Here is a 12,918-nt window from a genome sequence, read left to right as displayed (position 1 = left end):
CAGGGATGCAAGGAAAAACATGGGTATGCAGGGCCAACGATGACAGACCCCAACCCAGGAACGCCGCTTCTATTCTGGGACCTGCGTGACCGAGGATTTAGGGCGTAGCGTTGGGCTCTTCCCTTTGTCAAGCAAGCCCACCAATCGGCGCCTCGACTCTCCGACGACTTTCGACCTCTTGGCATCAAAAAGTTGCCGCCTTATCGATAGCAAAAAGTGGTTTGCCAACAATCAACCAACACCACACGACAGCAATCCCGACCACTGCGCAAGCTACTGCTTTCACTCCAACGCTACGTCATCAGCCGAGTCGCGAATACGAGAAGCTTCACATCCCGCTTAGAGCTCTCCACCAAGAGTCCCTACGCCCCACGCTATCATGGGTGTTCAGAAGAGAACGCGCAAGTTTGCGCAAACCAAGCGCATCGTTGGTATGTTTGGCGTCATATCTAGATAAGCCTCTGTTAACATGTTCAGGTCAACGGGATGCTCGACTGTACGCGACAACGCGCCCCCACTGCTGTTTGCCATAGAAGCGCTAATTCCGCTGTAGTAAGAAGAACCAAATGGCTGGAGAGATAGAAGCAAAGAAGAAAGAGGAAGAAAGCAAGGCAAAGCGAGAAATGTGAGTGATCACGCGCCAACGACGAGCATACACGACTAACACTTTACAGCCCACAAGTCTCGTCCGCCCTCTTCTTCCAAGCCAACACCGCCCTTGGTCCGCCGTACTCCGTTCTCGTAGACACCAACTTCCTCTCCCACACTGTGCATGCCAAGCTCGAGCTCGACAAGGCCCTCATGGACCTCCTCTACGCAAAAGCCACCCCTATCATCACGACCTGCGTCATGGCCGAACTCGAGAAACTCGGTCCCAAATACCGTATTGCGCTCAGGATCGCTCGCGACGAAAGATGGCAGCGCCTCAAGTGCGAGCACAAGGGCACTTATGCTGATGACTGTATTGTGGACAGGGTTCAGAAACACAGAATCTATCTGGTTGCGACAAACGACAGGGATCTCAAGAGGCGCATAAGGAAGATTCCTGGTGTGCCGATTGTTAGCGTGGCAAAGGGCAAATACGTTATTGAGAGGTTGCCAGACGTGCCCGATAGTCATTAAACTGAGGATGGGCATGATGCGGGTAGGGCCACAATGGGTTATATGCATAGCGAAAGGCGTTCAGGTCATATCAAGCAGTTGATGCTAGCTCGAGAAGTATTTCTGGGATCGTCGATGGAAAGAAGGAATTCACTAGCTCACATGTGTTTCTGAAATCACTTGTGAACCTTTTGATGCAAACCATCATCTACATATATAACGAGTGAAAACTTGGTATGAACATGTAAAATGCAGAATCTAACAGCTATAGACATTCTACATGAGTGTCAAACGCAGTGCTCAGCATAGCGCCCGTCGGCAGAGCACTGGTCTTCTCTCCAACAATCCTAAACATCTACAAGCCAGACGCCTACCCAATGCAAAAGTACCCTACTCGCTCAACAATGCCGAACGCTCCACATGAACAGGAAGAGAAAGAGAAGAAAAAGGAGAAGAAGTGGAAGAGGTAGGGCGGAAGATAGCAGAGAGAAGTTCCCTCTTAGTACATAGAGCAGCTTGTCTGAGCCCGAGTAAGAGCCTGCGTAAACATAGTCTGCATAGCCATGTAATGGAAGATGATACCTCCCAGCACAGCAACATGCCAAATGTTATGCGAGCAGCCCACGTAATCGAAAAAACCGGGGAAGAAGCGCTCGGGCGTTTTGCTCGCATACAACAATGCTCCAGTAACGTACACAAGCAGACTCTTGGTAACAGGTGCGTAGAAATACTGTGCCCATGCGACTCCACGAGTGTAGGCGAGCTGGCCAAATGGCAGGAAGCCAGTCAGGGCGAGGGAGCAGTAGAAGAGGACGCGGAGCCAGGCCATGTCCGCCCGGTTGAAAGTTGGGTGCCAAGGTAGGATAACACCACCGATGCCGAGAAGTGCTGTTATGCACATGTATGACCAGCGGGAGACTGGTTCGCAATAGAAAGCGGCATATTCAGTCGTCATAATAGACGCAGCCACAAGAAGAGAGATGCCGGTGTAGTCTACGCAGGCGAAGCGCTCGAGGAGTGTTTGGTGTGATATGCTGTTCATCGTGTGCCAGATGGTCGAACAAGCCAGGCATTTGCATGCCGCGAAGAAGAACACTGCTGCTATAAAGATGTCGGCTTTGGTCGACATGCTAAAATTGGCGCTCGAAGGGTAGAAGTAGAAGGCAATAGCAAGGACCATGATAAACCCGAGGAGGTGTGTCCAGATATTGATTAGCTCGTTGTGAAGGCCGAAAATGGATCGAACGCAAGCCCACTTGCCTTCCTGGAAACGGTAGCCTTTGAGAATATGTGGGTTGACTCGCCATGGCTCTGGTAGGTCCTCGTAGTGTATCAGGCCATGTGCTTTGGCTCGCTCTAGCGCTCGTTGTACGGCGTGCTCAACTCGGATTTCGATGGTTTCACGTGCGCGTCGTGCCTTGTCCAGACCACCGTCCACAACGCCCTTTGCGATCTCTATTCCCTCGTCCATCTTCCTCCGACCTTCCTCATAGAATTCCTGTGCATAAGAGCCGATTGATCCGTCTCTTATAGCATATGCACGCGTCTCAAACTCGGTCAGATAGTTGTCCATAAGCACTATACCCTCCAGGACCTTTTCACCTAGAGTCTCTTTCCGTTCCATCGCATCTTTGTATCGTCCCTCCAACGTCTCGACGAAAACAGAAGCCTGTCGCCGGCCGGCTTCGATTGCGCCATCGGATATCTTCGAGCACGATTCGCGAACGGCAAGCAATGTGTTGTATGCGTATTCAACACCAGCATCGTACTTGAGGTGGCCATAGTCTTCCAGAAAATCCATGCGGCAGTTGAGTTCGACCAGAAAGTTCCGAAGCTACATTAATTGTTAGTATATCGTGAAGCGCAGGCGCACTGTATTACTTACCAGTAACTGGAAGTTCTCCGCTTCCTGCATGCAGGGTCGTGTGTGCCATGAGTGCCGTCTTTGGCGTTGCGCAGGTCGCTGGGAGGCGATTGTGCCGTAGCCTCGGTACGTGGGTTGTATTGGCTCTTCCTGTGAAGCCATGACTGCTGTGCTTACCCCAACGCTCGAGTTCGAGCGCGGCATGAGGGGCATCGTTATATAACTCTGGCGCAAAGCTGCGCGGGGCTGTTCGAGGCGTGGCGATCTCTCCCGTCCGACCTTCCAATCGATATCGGGCCCAAATTACGAGGTCCAGTAAAGCACGGCGAAGTAAAGCGATTGGCTGGTATGTGCATGTGCACAGTATGTCTCTCTGGCTGGATGGCCTCCTCTGCTTGTGGTGTTGGGAAAGATAAATAGTGAGGATGTGGGTCTTTTTCTCCGCCTATCGGGGTGACTAGCAACAGGCGTGGTTGCCGAAAACGTCTTGGTTGGACAACACAGTCCTGATGGGGCGAACAGCTAGAGAAATGGGCATGTACAAATTGAGCGAAAGCAGAGGGTACGGAGAAGCAATCGAGCGCGTAGGGGCCGTAGGGTATAGGCGTGAAGTCCGAGTGTTGGCGTCGTCATGGGGCTACCGCGGTCAATTCACTGTCGGGTTCCTGACAGTAGGAGGACCCTTTATTGTGCGGCTCTTGTAGGGCTGAGATGCTCGCACTTTCCAGCGGAAGATGAGATATTTGATCCTGAGTAACTTTTCCGTCTCCCTTGATATACATATCGCCAACCATTGCTTTATATATGGTAGTAATGAAAACTTGACAGCTCATGTTTGTCCGGCTAGAACAGCGAGGCCGTCGCCTATACCGGCAGGTGCGTTGCTTGGTGGCTGAATCCGGGCTTGGCAACGAGCCACACGTGGCTCAATTTCGTCATCGTGTGCCGTCATGCCGAGGGTCAAAAGTTACAGATCTTGAGGGAGCAGCGGGCCTTCGATGCCGAACAGCGGACTGTAAATGCTTCGTTTATGTTATGTTATGTATCTTGGTTTGGGCTGTACGTATACTTGGGTCGAGCAGCTCCCACGTGTTAGCGTTAACGTCCGCGGACTCCGCGCGATGGGGCAATTGACACCCAACGTTCAGAATCTTGAAATTTTCTGCGACACATTGGAGATTGGAGTAGCACACCAAACTACAGACTTTCTAGAATGGTACTCCAAGCAATCAAATACACGCGCGGCCAGCTCGAGATTCTGGACCAGTTGAAATTACCCCACGCTGAAGAATATGATCACATTTACTCCAGCACTGATGCATGGCACGCAATCAAGGAGATGCGGACGCGAGGCGCACCGGCTATCGCCATAGTCGCTGCTCTCGCCCTCGCAGTTGAGCTCACCAACATGAAGCTCTCTTCGGTAGCAGAAGAGGTCAAAATCTTCATCACGGAAAAGCTGGACTACCTTGTAACAAGCCGGCCAACTGCCGTCAACCTCGCAGACGCAGCTGGTAAACTTCGGAAAGTTACCGAGGAAGCCGCTGCAAATGAGGGAGCGAGCGGAGAGGCTGTAAGAGAAGCATATGTGGCTGCTGCGGAGAAGATGCTGGTTGACGACGTGAGCGACAATGAGAGCATCGGCAAACATGGCGCGGAATGGATAGTGAAGAACACGGAGGCAGGCGAGAAGGGGCCTGTGAGCATGATGACACACTGCAACACCGGGTGTGTACCATTCTGCATCAAAGGCGTTCCACTGCTAATTTTGTAGGTCTCTCGCAACTGCAGGGTATGGTACAGCACTTGGTGTGATCCGATCGCTGCATGCCAACGGCTCACTAAAGCATGCGTTCTGCTCTGAGACACGGCCATACAACCAAGGCTCCAGACTGACCGCGTTCGATTGGTCCACGACAAGATCCCTGCGACTCTTATCACAGACTCCATGGCCGCAGCGCTACTCCGACTACGTGGTGAAAGCGAAAATATTGCGGGCATCGTGGTAGGCGCCGACCGAGTAGCCGCAAACGGTGACACTGCCAACAAGATTGGAACCTACTCGTTAGCCATCCTTGCGAAGCACCATGGCGTCAAGTTCCTGGTTGCAGCACCAAGGACTACTATCGACCTGAAGACCAAATCGGGAGCAGACATTGTCATTGAGGAACGTCCCGGAAAGGAAGTGACGCTCGTCAAGGGGCCAAGACACGATGGAGTCACGCTGGATCTTGGTGTTGTGGAGACTATCAGTATTGCAGCGAACGGCATCGGTGTGTGGAACCCAGCTTTCGACGTCACACCTGCAGAACTCATCGATGGCATCATCACCGAGGTAGGTGTGGTTGAGAAGGATAGCAATGGTGTGTTCCATTTGGATGAAGTCTTTAGGACGGAGGGTTCCAAAGTAAAGCCTTCGACCATCGGTGGCTTATGAACAATTGCCCAAGAACACGTAAAAGCGCATGATGCGCCTCCTTAATCAAGAGACTTCAACATGACCGTTGTGCTGAGAGCGCATTGACCATGTTTGTATCCTTCCTCGCCCGTGTCATCCATCGTGCTCATGAGAACTGTAATGCTCGATCGTGGTTCTCGTAATCTATATGGCGTGCCTGTGATGTCTCTAATCTGGATGTGATGTAGGATGTGTCTTGGTGTTCATGCTACACATGATAGAGCAGACGCATGGCTTTGTAGACATCACTTTGAACCCTTTTCTTCGGTCGCGGAAGACTTCTCGGTATCTTCTGGGGTGTCTTTCAACTCTTGCTCAGCCTTCTCGGCCTGAGCCAGAAGTGCCTCAATCTTCTTTTCGATCGAATCAAGGTGGCTCTCTAGGGCGGCTGCGGTCTGTTCGCCTCGCTGGAGTTCCTTGAACGCCTACCAGAGCTGTTAATTCCCGAAGTAGAGCGATTACCACGACACTCACTTGGGCAAGGTCGGCCTCTGAATGCGGTGCAGCACCTGCTCCGTCCTGTGCATTCGACATGGTGAAGATGATGTAAGAAGTGGTGAATGTTGGGTCCTGGTGCTTACCGAGGAGGCAAGCGCGTCCTCGAAGATGACGACTGAACCTCTTTAGCGCGAACTTACCCTGGGACCTCCAGGGCTGCGCGAGCTGCACAGACTCTCAACCACCCTCATTACACCTTTCCCCATTCCCGCTCGTGCGCACTCCTTATACGTCTACAATTCTCCCACCGCATGCGCGCATCTTTACTTCTCTAATCGACCCGCGACAACTCGCCCACCATGTTCTCTGGGTCCAACTCGTACTTAGGGGGGTGGGAACAGTGCCCGACCAGGGCAGCCTCAGTATGGGCAGCAGCAACAGCAGCCCTTCCAGCAACCTGGGGGCTTTCAAGGTGGACTAGCACCCCAGCCGACGGGATTCGGAGGAGCTCCAATGCAACCACAGTTTACTGGCTTTCCGGGCCAGCCGCAGGGCTTTGGACAGCCGCCGCAACCTCAGCAACCGCAGTACACGGGCTTCCCAGGGCAGCAGAACCAGCAATTCCAGCAGCAGCAGGCTCCCCAGCAAATGCCCTTCCAAACTGGCGCGCCGCCGCAACAGCAGCAGCAGCAGCAGCAACCGCCTGCTCAGCCCCAACGGCCGCAGCCTACAGGCATGACATCGGCGCAGATGGCTGATTCATTCCGGGGCAGCTCTGCGTCTTCAGTACCACCACCTGTCCCTGCCAAGACGACCAAGATTCCGAACATACGGCTATCCTTTATCACGGCGCAAGACCAGGCCAAGTTTGAGCAGCTGTTCAAGTCGGCTGTTGGGGATGCCCAGGCTTTGTCTGGAGACCAGGCGCGGGACCTCTTGATGCGCTCTAAGCTATCTGGCGATGCGCTTTCTCACATCTGGTACGTTCAACAAATCTCACGCATAGTCCAATGCTAACAGGCGTAGGACCTTGTCAGATACAACCAAGTCCGGTCAGCTCCTGTTTCCTGAATTCGCGCTCGCCATGTATCTTTGCAACCTCAAGTTGACCGGAAAGGACCTGCCCAACTCTCTCCCCGAACGAGTCAAGAACGAGGTCTCTAGCATGGTGGATATCATATCGTTTGGGGTCAGCGACGATTCGTCAAATCGCCCAACACCAGCAAGCAACGCCCCGAAGTTCAACGAGCCTCCTACAATCCAGCAGCCGCAGCCGCAGCCCTCGAACAGCCAATTGTTGAACACTTTAGTCACGCAGCCAACTGGATATGGACAACAGCCAATGGGCATGCAGCCGCAGCCTACAAGTTTCGGACAGCAACCCACTGGTATGCAGCCACAGCCCACTGGCTTTGGGCAGGCTCCTGGTGGTTATAACGGACCACGTCCACCAATGCCTCCTATGCCCACTGGATTCGGATCAAACCTGGCACCTAACCAGACCGGAATGGCTCCTCTCAATGCTCAGCCAACAGGGATGCCCGGTCAGTGGGGCCTAGCTAACACTCCTGCCACTGGATTGCCAAACATCGAAGCTTTGGCGCAGCGGATGATGCCTCAGACTGGCCGGGAGGGTGGCAACCACACGACTGCTGGCTTGACGGGTAACGCCACGATTCCCTGGGCCATTACAAAAGGAGAGAAGAAGCTGTACGATGATACTTTCCGAGCCTGGGATGGTATGACCAAAGGTTACATCAGTGGAGCACAAGCTCTTGAGATCTTTGAACAGAGTGGACTGCCCAAGCCAGATTTGGAGCGCATTTGGACACTCGCCGACTCTGCTGACAGAGGTCGTCTTGATCTAGACCAGTTCGCGGTTGCCATGCATCTGATCTACCGTAAGCTCAACGGCTATCCCATCCCCGCTCGCCTCCCCCCTGAGTTGGTACCACCATCTACGCGCAACATCAACGATTCTATTGGTGCAATGAAGAACTTGCTCCGTGGAGATGCCGAGGATAGAAAGAACTCTGGTGCTTTTCTTCAGCCTCAGCGCACTGGTGTCAGCTACCTGAAGTCTCACTCGTTCCGTGCTGGTAGCCCGCAAGCCGGTGGCCGAAAGGATGCTACAGTTTTCCGTAACAATGACGATAACGTAGGCTACAAGTCAAGTGCCAGACACCGTCTTGGTGGCGGTGGCCGTTCGCCTTCACCAGCGCAGCCGGCTTCTCCTTCTTCTGAGCGATCCGACGAAATGTCCCTTGACCAGCTCAGGAAGTCCGTCAAAGAGAAGCAGATCCTGTTGGATGCTATGGACACACAAGACGAGAACGCAGCTGACGAAGACGATGCGCTGGATCGCCGAGACCGCCGAGAAGCTGAGGATCTCTACCGCCGCATCCGCAGGGTACAAGAAGATATTGATGCCCATCCTAAAGCTTCACTTAGATCGTCTGACTCGGACGCCGAACGTCGTGCTCTGAAGCGCCAACTCCAGACCTTGACTGATCGCTTACCTGAACTCGCATCCAATGTACGCAGGACAGAGCGTGAGATAGCAGATGCCCAACTTGAGCTCTTCAGGCTTAAGGATGCCAAGGCGCATCCCGGATCTGCATCTACTATTGTGGGTACTGGACCTGGCGGTGCGGTGACTGAATCAGATCGCTTGAAAGCCCGCGCCAAGGCTATGATGCAAGCACGCTCTGCTGCATTGACCGGAAGACCTGCTCCTGCTAGCGATGACACTGGCGCTGCAACTGAGCGCTTGGAGAAGGAAAACTCGCGCATCCGAGCAGAGAGGGAGAACAATGAGCGCATGATCCGCGATGTTGAAGATAGCGTAAATGAATACACTAGGGGTCTAGAGTCGAGCTTGAAAGAAGGAGGGCATGACAACACAAGTGAGCATGAACGACGCCGATGGGAGGAGGCTTTGGGTGTAGAAGATGATGTCAAGGACTTCATCTTTGACCTGCAGCGCAGCAGCCGGGCTTCGCGCATCCGCAAAGACGAGTAAGTGCTATCTGATAGATCTCAATAACCATCTTGCTGACCCCACACAGTAAGTCCCGCGATAATTACAGGGCTCGCTCAGAGGAGAGGCGACCAGCGACATCTCGCTACGAGAGCCCTGCTGCTCGTGTTGACCCTCCTCCTCGTGCATCAACAACTACACCCGGTGGTGGCTCGCATTCGGTATACAAGACTCCAGAGGAACGTGCGGCCTTCATCAAGCAACAGGCTGAGCAACGCATGGCCGAGCGTTTGGCTGCCCTAGGTATCAAAGCTCCGGTGAAGGCTGGTGAGACACCTCAACAGCGTGCCGAACGTGAGAAGAGAGAGCGTGAAGAGAAGCTGCGTCAGGCTGAAGAGGAGGATGCACGTCGCGAGGAAGAGCGTCAAAGACGTCTCAACGACGAGTCCGCCTCACCACCTGCTCCAACCAAGAGCAGTGGCAAGAAGCCAGCACCGCCGCCACCAGCTTCGCGCAAGAACAAGGCCGAGGTTGCACAGCATGATGTCCAACAAGCGGAAGCAGAGTCGAAGAGGGCAGACAATGACATGGCTGAGAAGGCCCTCCGCGAGCAGCAGGAAGCTCAAGAAGCTGAGACAAGGCGCATGGAGTATGTATCCATTGACCCATCTTCTACATCTGTACTAATGAACACTAGGGAGGAGGAGCGCAGACAAGAGGATGAACTGGCCAGGGAGCGCGAATCTGCTCAGGCTAGGCTTCGTGCTCTAGAAGAGCAAGTTCAACAAGGCAAACTCAAGAAGGCTGAAGAGAAGAAGCGTAGGGAAGCTGCTTCTAAGGACTCTAAGGAGAAGGAGTCCCGATTGGCCGCCCAGCGTGCTGAGATCGAAGCTGCTCGTGAGCGCGAACGTCAGCTACAGATGCAGCTTGAGGCGCTCGACGATGACGAATCCTCGGACGACGATGGCCCACAAAACATCACGCCTCAGGACACCACACCTACCGCCAGTCAAGAGTTACCACGTGATACAGCACCTCCGCAAGCACCATCAATTCCCCAGATCTCGCACAACACACCACCATCGTCCATCGCCAGCCCGCCTGCGTCCTCGGTGACTAGTCCTCACCCTGGATTGGGCGATACTGAGACCAAGAACCCATTCTTGAAGAAGATGGCCATGTCCAACCAGGAGAACAACACTGTCTCGACACCTCCGCCCCCGCCGAGCAACACGAGCGAGGTGTCTACAAACCCTTTCCACCGTCTTACTCAGGAGCAAGCTAACAAGGCTGCTGCGCCTACGTTCAACGAGCCCGCTGCACCCTCAGCGCGCAGACTAAGACAGGACGATGATGACTGGTCCGTTGTCGACTCAGATGACGACTCATCCGACGACGATGAAGCGCCCACCCAAGGCGGAGCCAAGCAGCTGGCATCCATGTTGTTCGGTACCATGGCGCCACCACGCCCACTCTCTTCAATGGACAACAAGAGCCCACGTGCTGAGAGCCCAGCTGTGACGTCGCCTCCTACAGGCATCCCACCACCTCCACCAATGCCAACAGGTGGTGCGCCTCCGCCACCACCAGGCCCGCCGCCGCCACCGGGTGGTGCTGCACCTCCCCCACCCCCAATGCCTAGCATGAAGCCTCCAGGTGGAGTGCCGAACCGTGGAGCGTTGCTCGGCGAGATCACTGCCGGTAAGGGTTTGAGGAAGGTAGAGACTAAGGACAGGAGCACGGCTTCCACTGCTGGACGGGTTTTGGGTTAATATGTATATTCGTAGACTTGTAGTATAATCGCGTTTGTGTATAATTTGAACTCAGATTTGGTTTTACATTGCTAGTACACAGCATGGTGCTTTGAACCATCGTGCTCTCGTGCATTTCTTTTGCTCAGTGAATATGTATCTCCTTACAATCCTGCTCCAATTTTTTTCTCCATCTCAATCTGCTCCTGGTCCATGATAATAACACCCTTTCCCTTTATCTTTCCGCCATGCGCCAATCCAACCAGCTTCTCAATCTCACCTAGCCCCTGGAACGCATTCGTTTGCACAATAATGTCATGCTCTGCAACTAGTTCCAACATATCGCGCGCCTCATCCACAGTAGAGATAACGGACCCCCTCACCCTAATATCACGAAATATAAGTTCTTGATATGGAATGACTACATTATCTGGTTGCGCGATCTGAACCATAGTGCCATGCATCTTGGTGATTGCGCAAGCCGTAGCCGCTGCCGTCGATGCGTCACTAACATTCAGAGTAGCCATTACGCCCTCGTTGTTCGTGCAAGCATGTACAGCTTTAACGATGTCTTTGTGACTGGTCCTGGCATCGATAGTAACATCTGCACCGCACTGCCGTGTCAGTTCCAAACCCTCGTCCCGCGCATCAATACCAATAACTTTCAAACCCTTTGCTTTTGCAAACTGTACTCCGAGATGACCAAGACCACCTCCGCTGCCTACAATGGCTATCCATTCCCCCTTTTGCACGGCAGACAAAACAACGCCACGGTAGATAGTGATGCCCGCACAAGCGAGCGGAGCAGCAGTCTCGAAAGACACAGTATCGGGTAACTTTGCTGCTTGCTCGGCGTCGATTTTGGCGTACTGAGCGAAGAAGCCGTTGTTTGTCACGCCCAGGAAGCCACCGGTCTTCTGGCAGTATTGTGGACAAGCTGAGGGGCCTTGACATTCAGCGCAGGTCCCGCACGCATGGTATAGTAGCCCTGCCATGACTCTGTCGCCTATTTCGAAGTCGATTACGGAAGAACCTTTGGCTACGACAGTACCGGCGCCTTCGTGGGAGGCTGTGCAGGGGAGCGGTGTGCCCATTTTCCCAGAAGAGACCATCGAGTCTGTATAGCAGAGTGATGCGACAGCGACTTTGATTAGGAGATCCTTCGGTGCGAGATCTGATGGGAGGGGAATTTGGTGGACTTTATAAGGTGAGTTGAATGCGACGACTTGCGCTGCCCACATCTTGGTTGGTAGGTCGGAGATGGACATGGTGGATGCTCTTGTCTTGACAGTGAAATGATCTGTGTGTTTTCCTGTTTCGAGGGTTTCGAGGTCTACGTAGATGGTGGTGGTTGGTCTTGTGGGGATTGGGATATACAATCATAGTCTGTCTAAGAAACACAGATGTAGCATGTGGTGTACGATCGGAAGGCCAAGATGTGACGTTGCTGAGGGGTAAGTGGTGATAGCGTATACTCTCCTAAACCCGGCGTAATTCCATCCAGCAAGGGCCATATACTACCTGGCCAGAATGACAACACCAGAAGTCATAAGAGTCCACCGGCTCCAATTTGCCATAATCGACAGCTAACAAGGCAACCGAGAAGTGAGAGGTTCATCATGAGTCTTGTATAGGTGTGCTATGTTTGATGACAGTGTGCGACTAAGTTCCGCTCTTAGGTCGTTTCCAGTTGTAGTTGAAGAGACGTAACAAGACTAAAGGGGAAAGAAGGTAAGCGCGATAGTGTAGGCTATGTGGAGCGGGACTATGACGCGATAGCACGTGATGGTAGACATCCCACCTGAGCGGCTCGTTGCAGACATGTGTCAATGGCTTTGCGAGGAGTTTGACCAATACCTGCCTAGTAGGTACCGATCTCTCGGGCAGTCATCGCGTCCTGAACTAAGTGAAGGTCTGGGCGTAGCACAACGACAAACGTGAAGAGGAGCGATTTCGGAGTCGGGCTCGTGGACCAAGATGCTGCTAAATACTAGGGAACATAAATTGAAAGCAAGCTGAAGAGATTGGGTGGAGCATATAACTCTTCACCGAGCCACCGAGCCCACGGATTTTGGTACCGAGCCTGACGAAAGTTGGGTAGCGTTAATCGTGTCGCGGACATGCCTCCAAAGAGATGCCTTGATCTTCAGCAGGGCAAGAGAAACTTGTATTATACGTAAGTCCGAGCGATCATCACGCCACGTCTTATTGTCGCGACTGACTGCCAGAAACGAATGGAACTAGACAAGCCACCCCGGGATGGGAAATTGAAGCTGGTGGGAAATTGAAGCTGGTGGGAAATCTACAAGTATAGCGGTAAATGCCG

The 12,918-nt window shown here is 53.2% G+C and overlaps 6 protein-coding genes across 6 annotated transcripts; 3 read left to right on the top strand and 3 right to left on the bottom strand.

Annotated features, from left to right (window-relative positions):
• Nucleotides 1-379: 379 nt before the first annotated feature.
• Nucleotides 380-1,122, top strand: ALTATR162_LOCUS8240 (uncharacterized protein; the record flags this gene model as incomplete). Its single annotated transcript, XM_043315870.1, has 4 exons — nt 380-431; nt 478-496; nt 554-625; nt 675-1,122. 4 exons carry the CDS (start codon nt 380-382, stop codon nt 1,120-1,122), a joined length of 591 nt encoding a protein of 196 aa, XP_043171805.1.
• A 478-nt stretch (nt 1,123-1,600) lies between these two features.
• ALTATR162_LOCUS8239 (uncharacterized protein) lies at nt 1,601-3,127 on the bottom strand (the record flags this gene model as incomplete). The annotated part of the gene is made up of 2 exons (XM_043315869.1): nt 1,601-2,935; nt 2,987-3,127. The coding sequence occupies 2 exons, from the start codon at nt 3,125-3,127 to the stop codon at nt 1,601-1,603; spliced, it is 1,476 nt and encodes a 491-aa protein (XP_043171804.1).
• Nucleotides 3,128-4,178: 1,051 nt separating this feature from the next.
• ALTATR162_LOCUS8238 (uncharacterized protein) lies at nt 4,179-5,402 on the top strand (the record flags this gene model as incomplete). The annotated part of the gene is made up of 2 exons (XM_043315868.1): nt 4,179-4,664; nt 4,857-5,402. 2 exons carry the CDS (start codon nt 4,179-4,181, stop codon nt 5,400-5,402), a joined length of 1,032 nt encoding a protein of 343 aa, XP_043171803.1.
• Nucleotides 5,403-5,668: 266 nt separating this feature from the next.
• Nucleotides 5,669-5,957, bottom strand: ALTATR162_LOCUS8237 (uncharacterized protein; the record flags this gene model as incomplete). Its single annotated transcript, XM_043315867.1, has 2 exons — nt 5,669-5,848; nt 5,898-5,957. The coding sequence occupies 2 exons, from the start codon at nt 5,955-5,957 to the stop codon at nt 5,669-5,671; spliced, it is 240 nt and encodes a 79-aa protein (XP_043171802.1).
• A 417-nt stretch (nt 5,958-6,374) lies between these two features.
• ALTATR162_LOCUS8236 (uncharacterized protein) lies at nt 6,375-10,613 on the top strand (the record flags this gene model as incomplete). Its single annotated transcript, XM_043315866.1, has 4 exons — nt 6,375-6,841; nt 6,888-8,879; nt 8,930-9,490; nt 9,539-10,613. 4 exons carry the CDS (start codon nt 6,375-6,377, stop codon nt 10,611-10,613), a joined length of 4,095 nt encoding a protein of 1,364 aa, XP_043171801.1.
• Nucleotides 10,614-10,756: 143 nt separating this feature from the next.
• On the bottom strand, nt 10,757-11,860 carry ALTATR162_LOCUS8235 (uncharacterized protein; the record flags this gene model as incomplete). The annotated part of the gene is made up of 1 exon (XM_043315865.1): nt 10,757-11,860. One exon carries the CDS (start codon nt 11,858-11,860, stop codon nt 10,757-10,759), a length of 1,104 nt encoding a protein of 367 aa, XP_043171800.1.
• Nucleotides 11,861-12,918: the final 1,058 nt, after the last annotated feature.

The sequence above is a fragment of the Alternaria atra genome, assembly GCF_907166805.1.
Source record: "Alternaria atra isolate CS162 genome assembly, contig: 28, whole genome shotgun sequence".
Classification (NCBI taxonomy): domain Eukaryota; kingdom Fungi; phylum Ascomycota; class Dothideomycetes; order Pleosporales; family Pleosporaceae; genus Alternaria; species Alternaria atra.
This window is presented reverse-complemented; position numbering and strand designations above follow the sequence as displayed.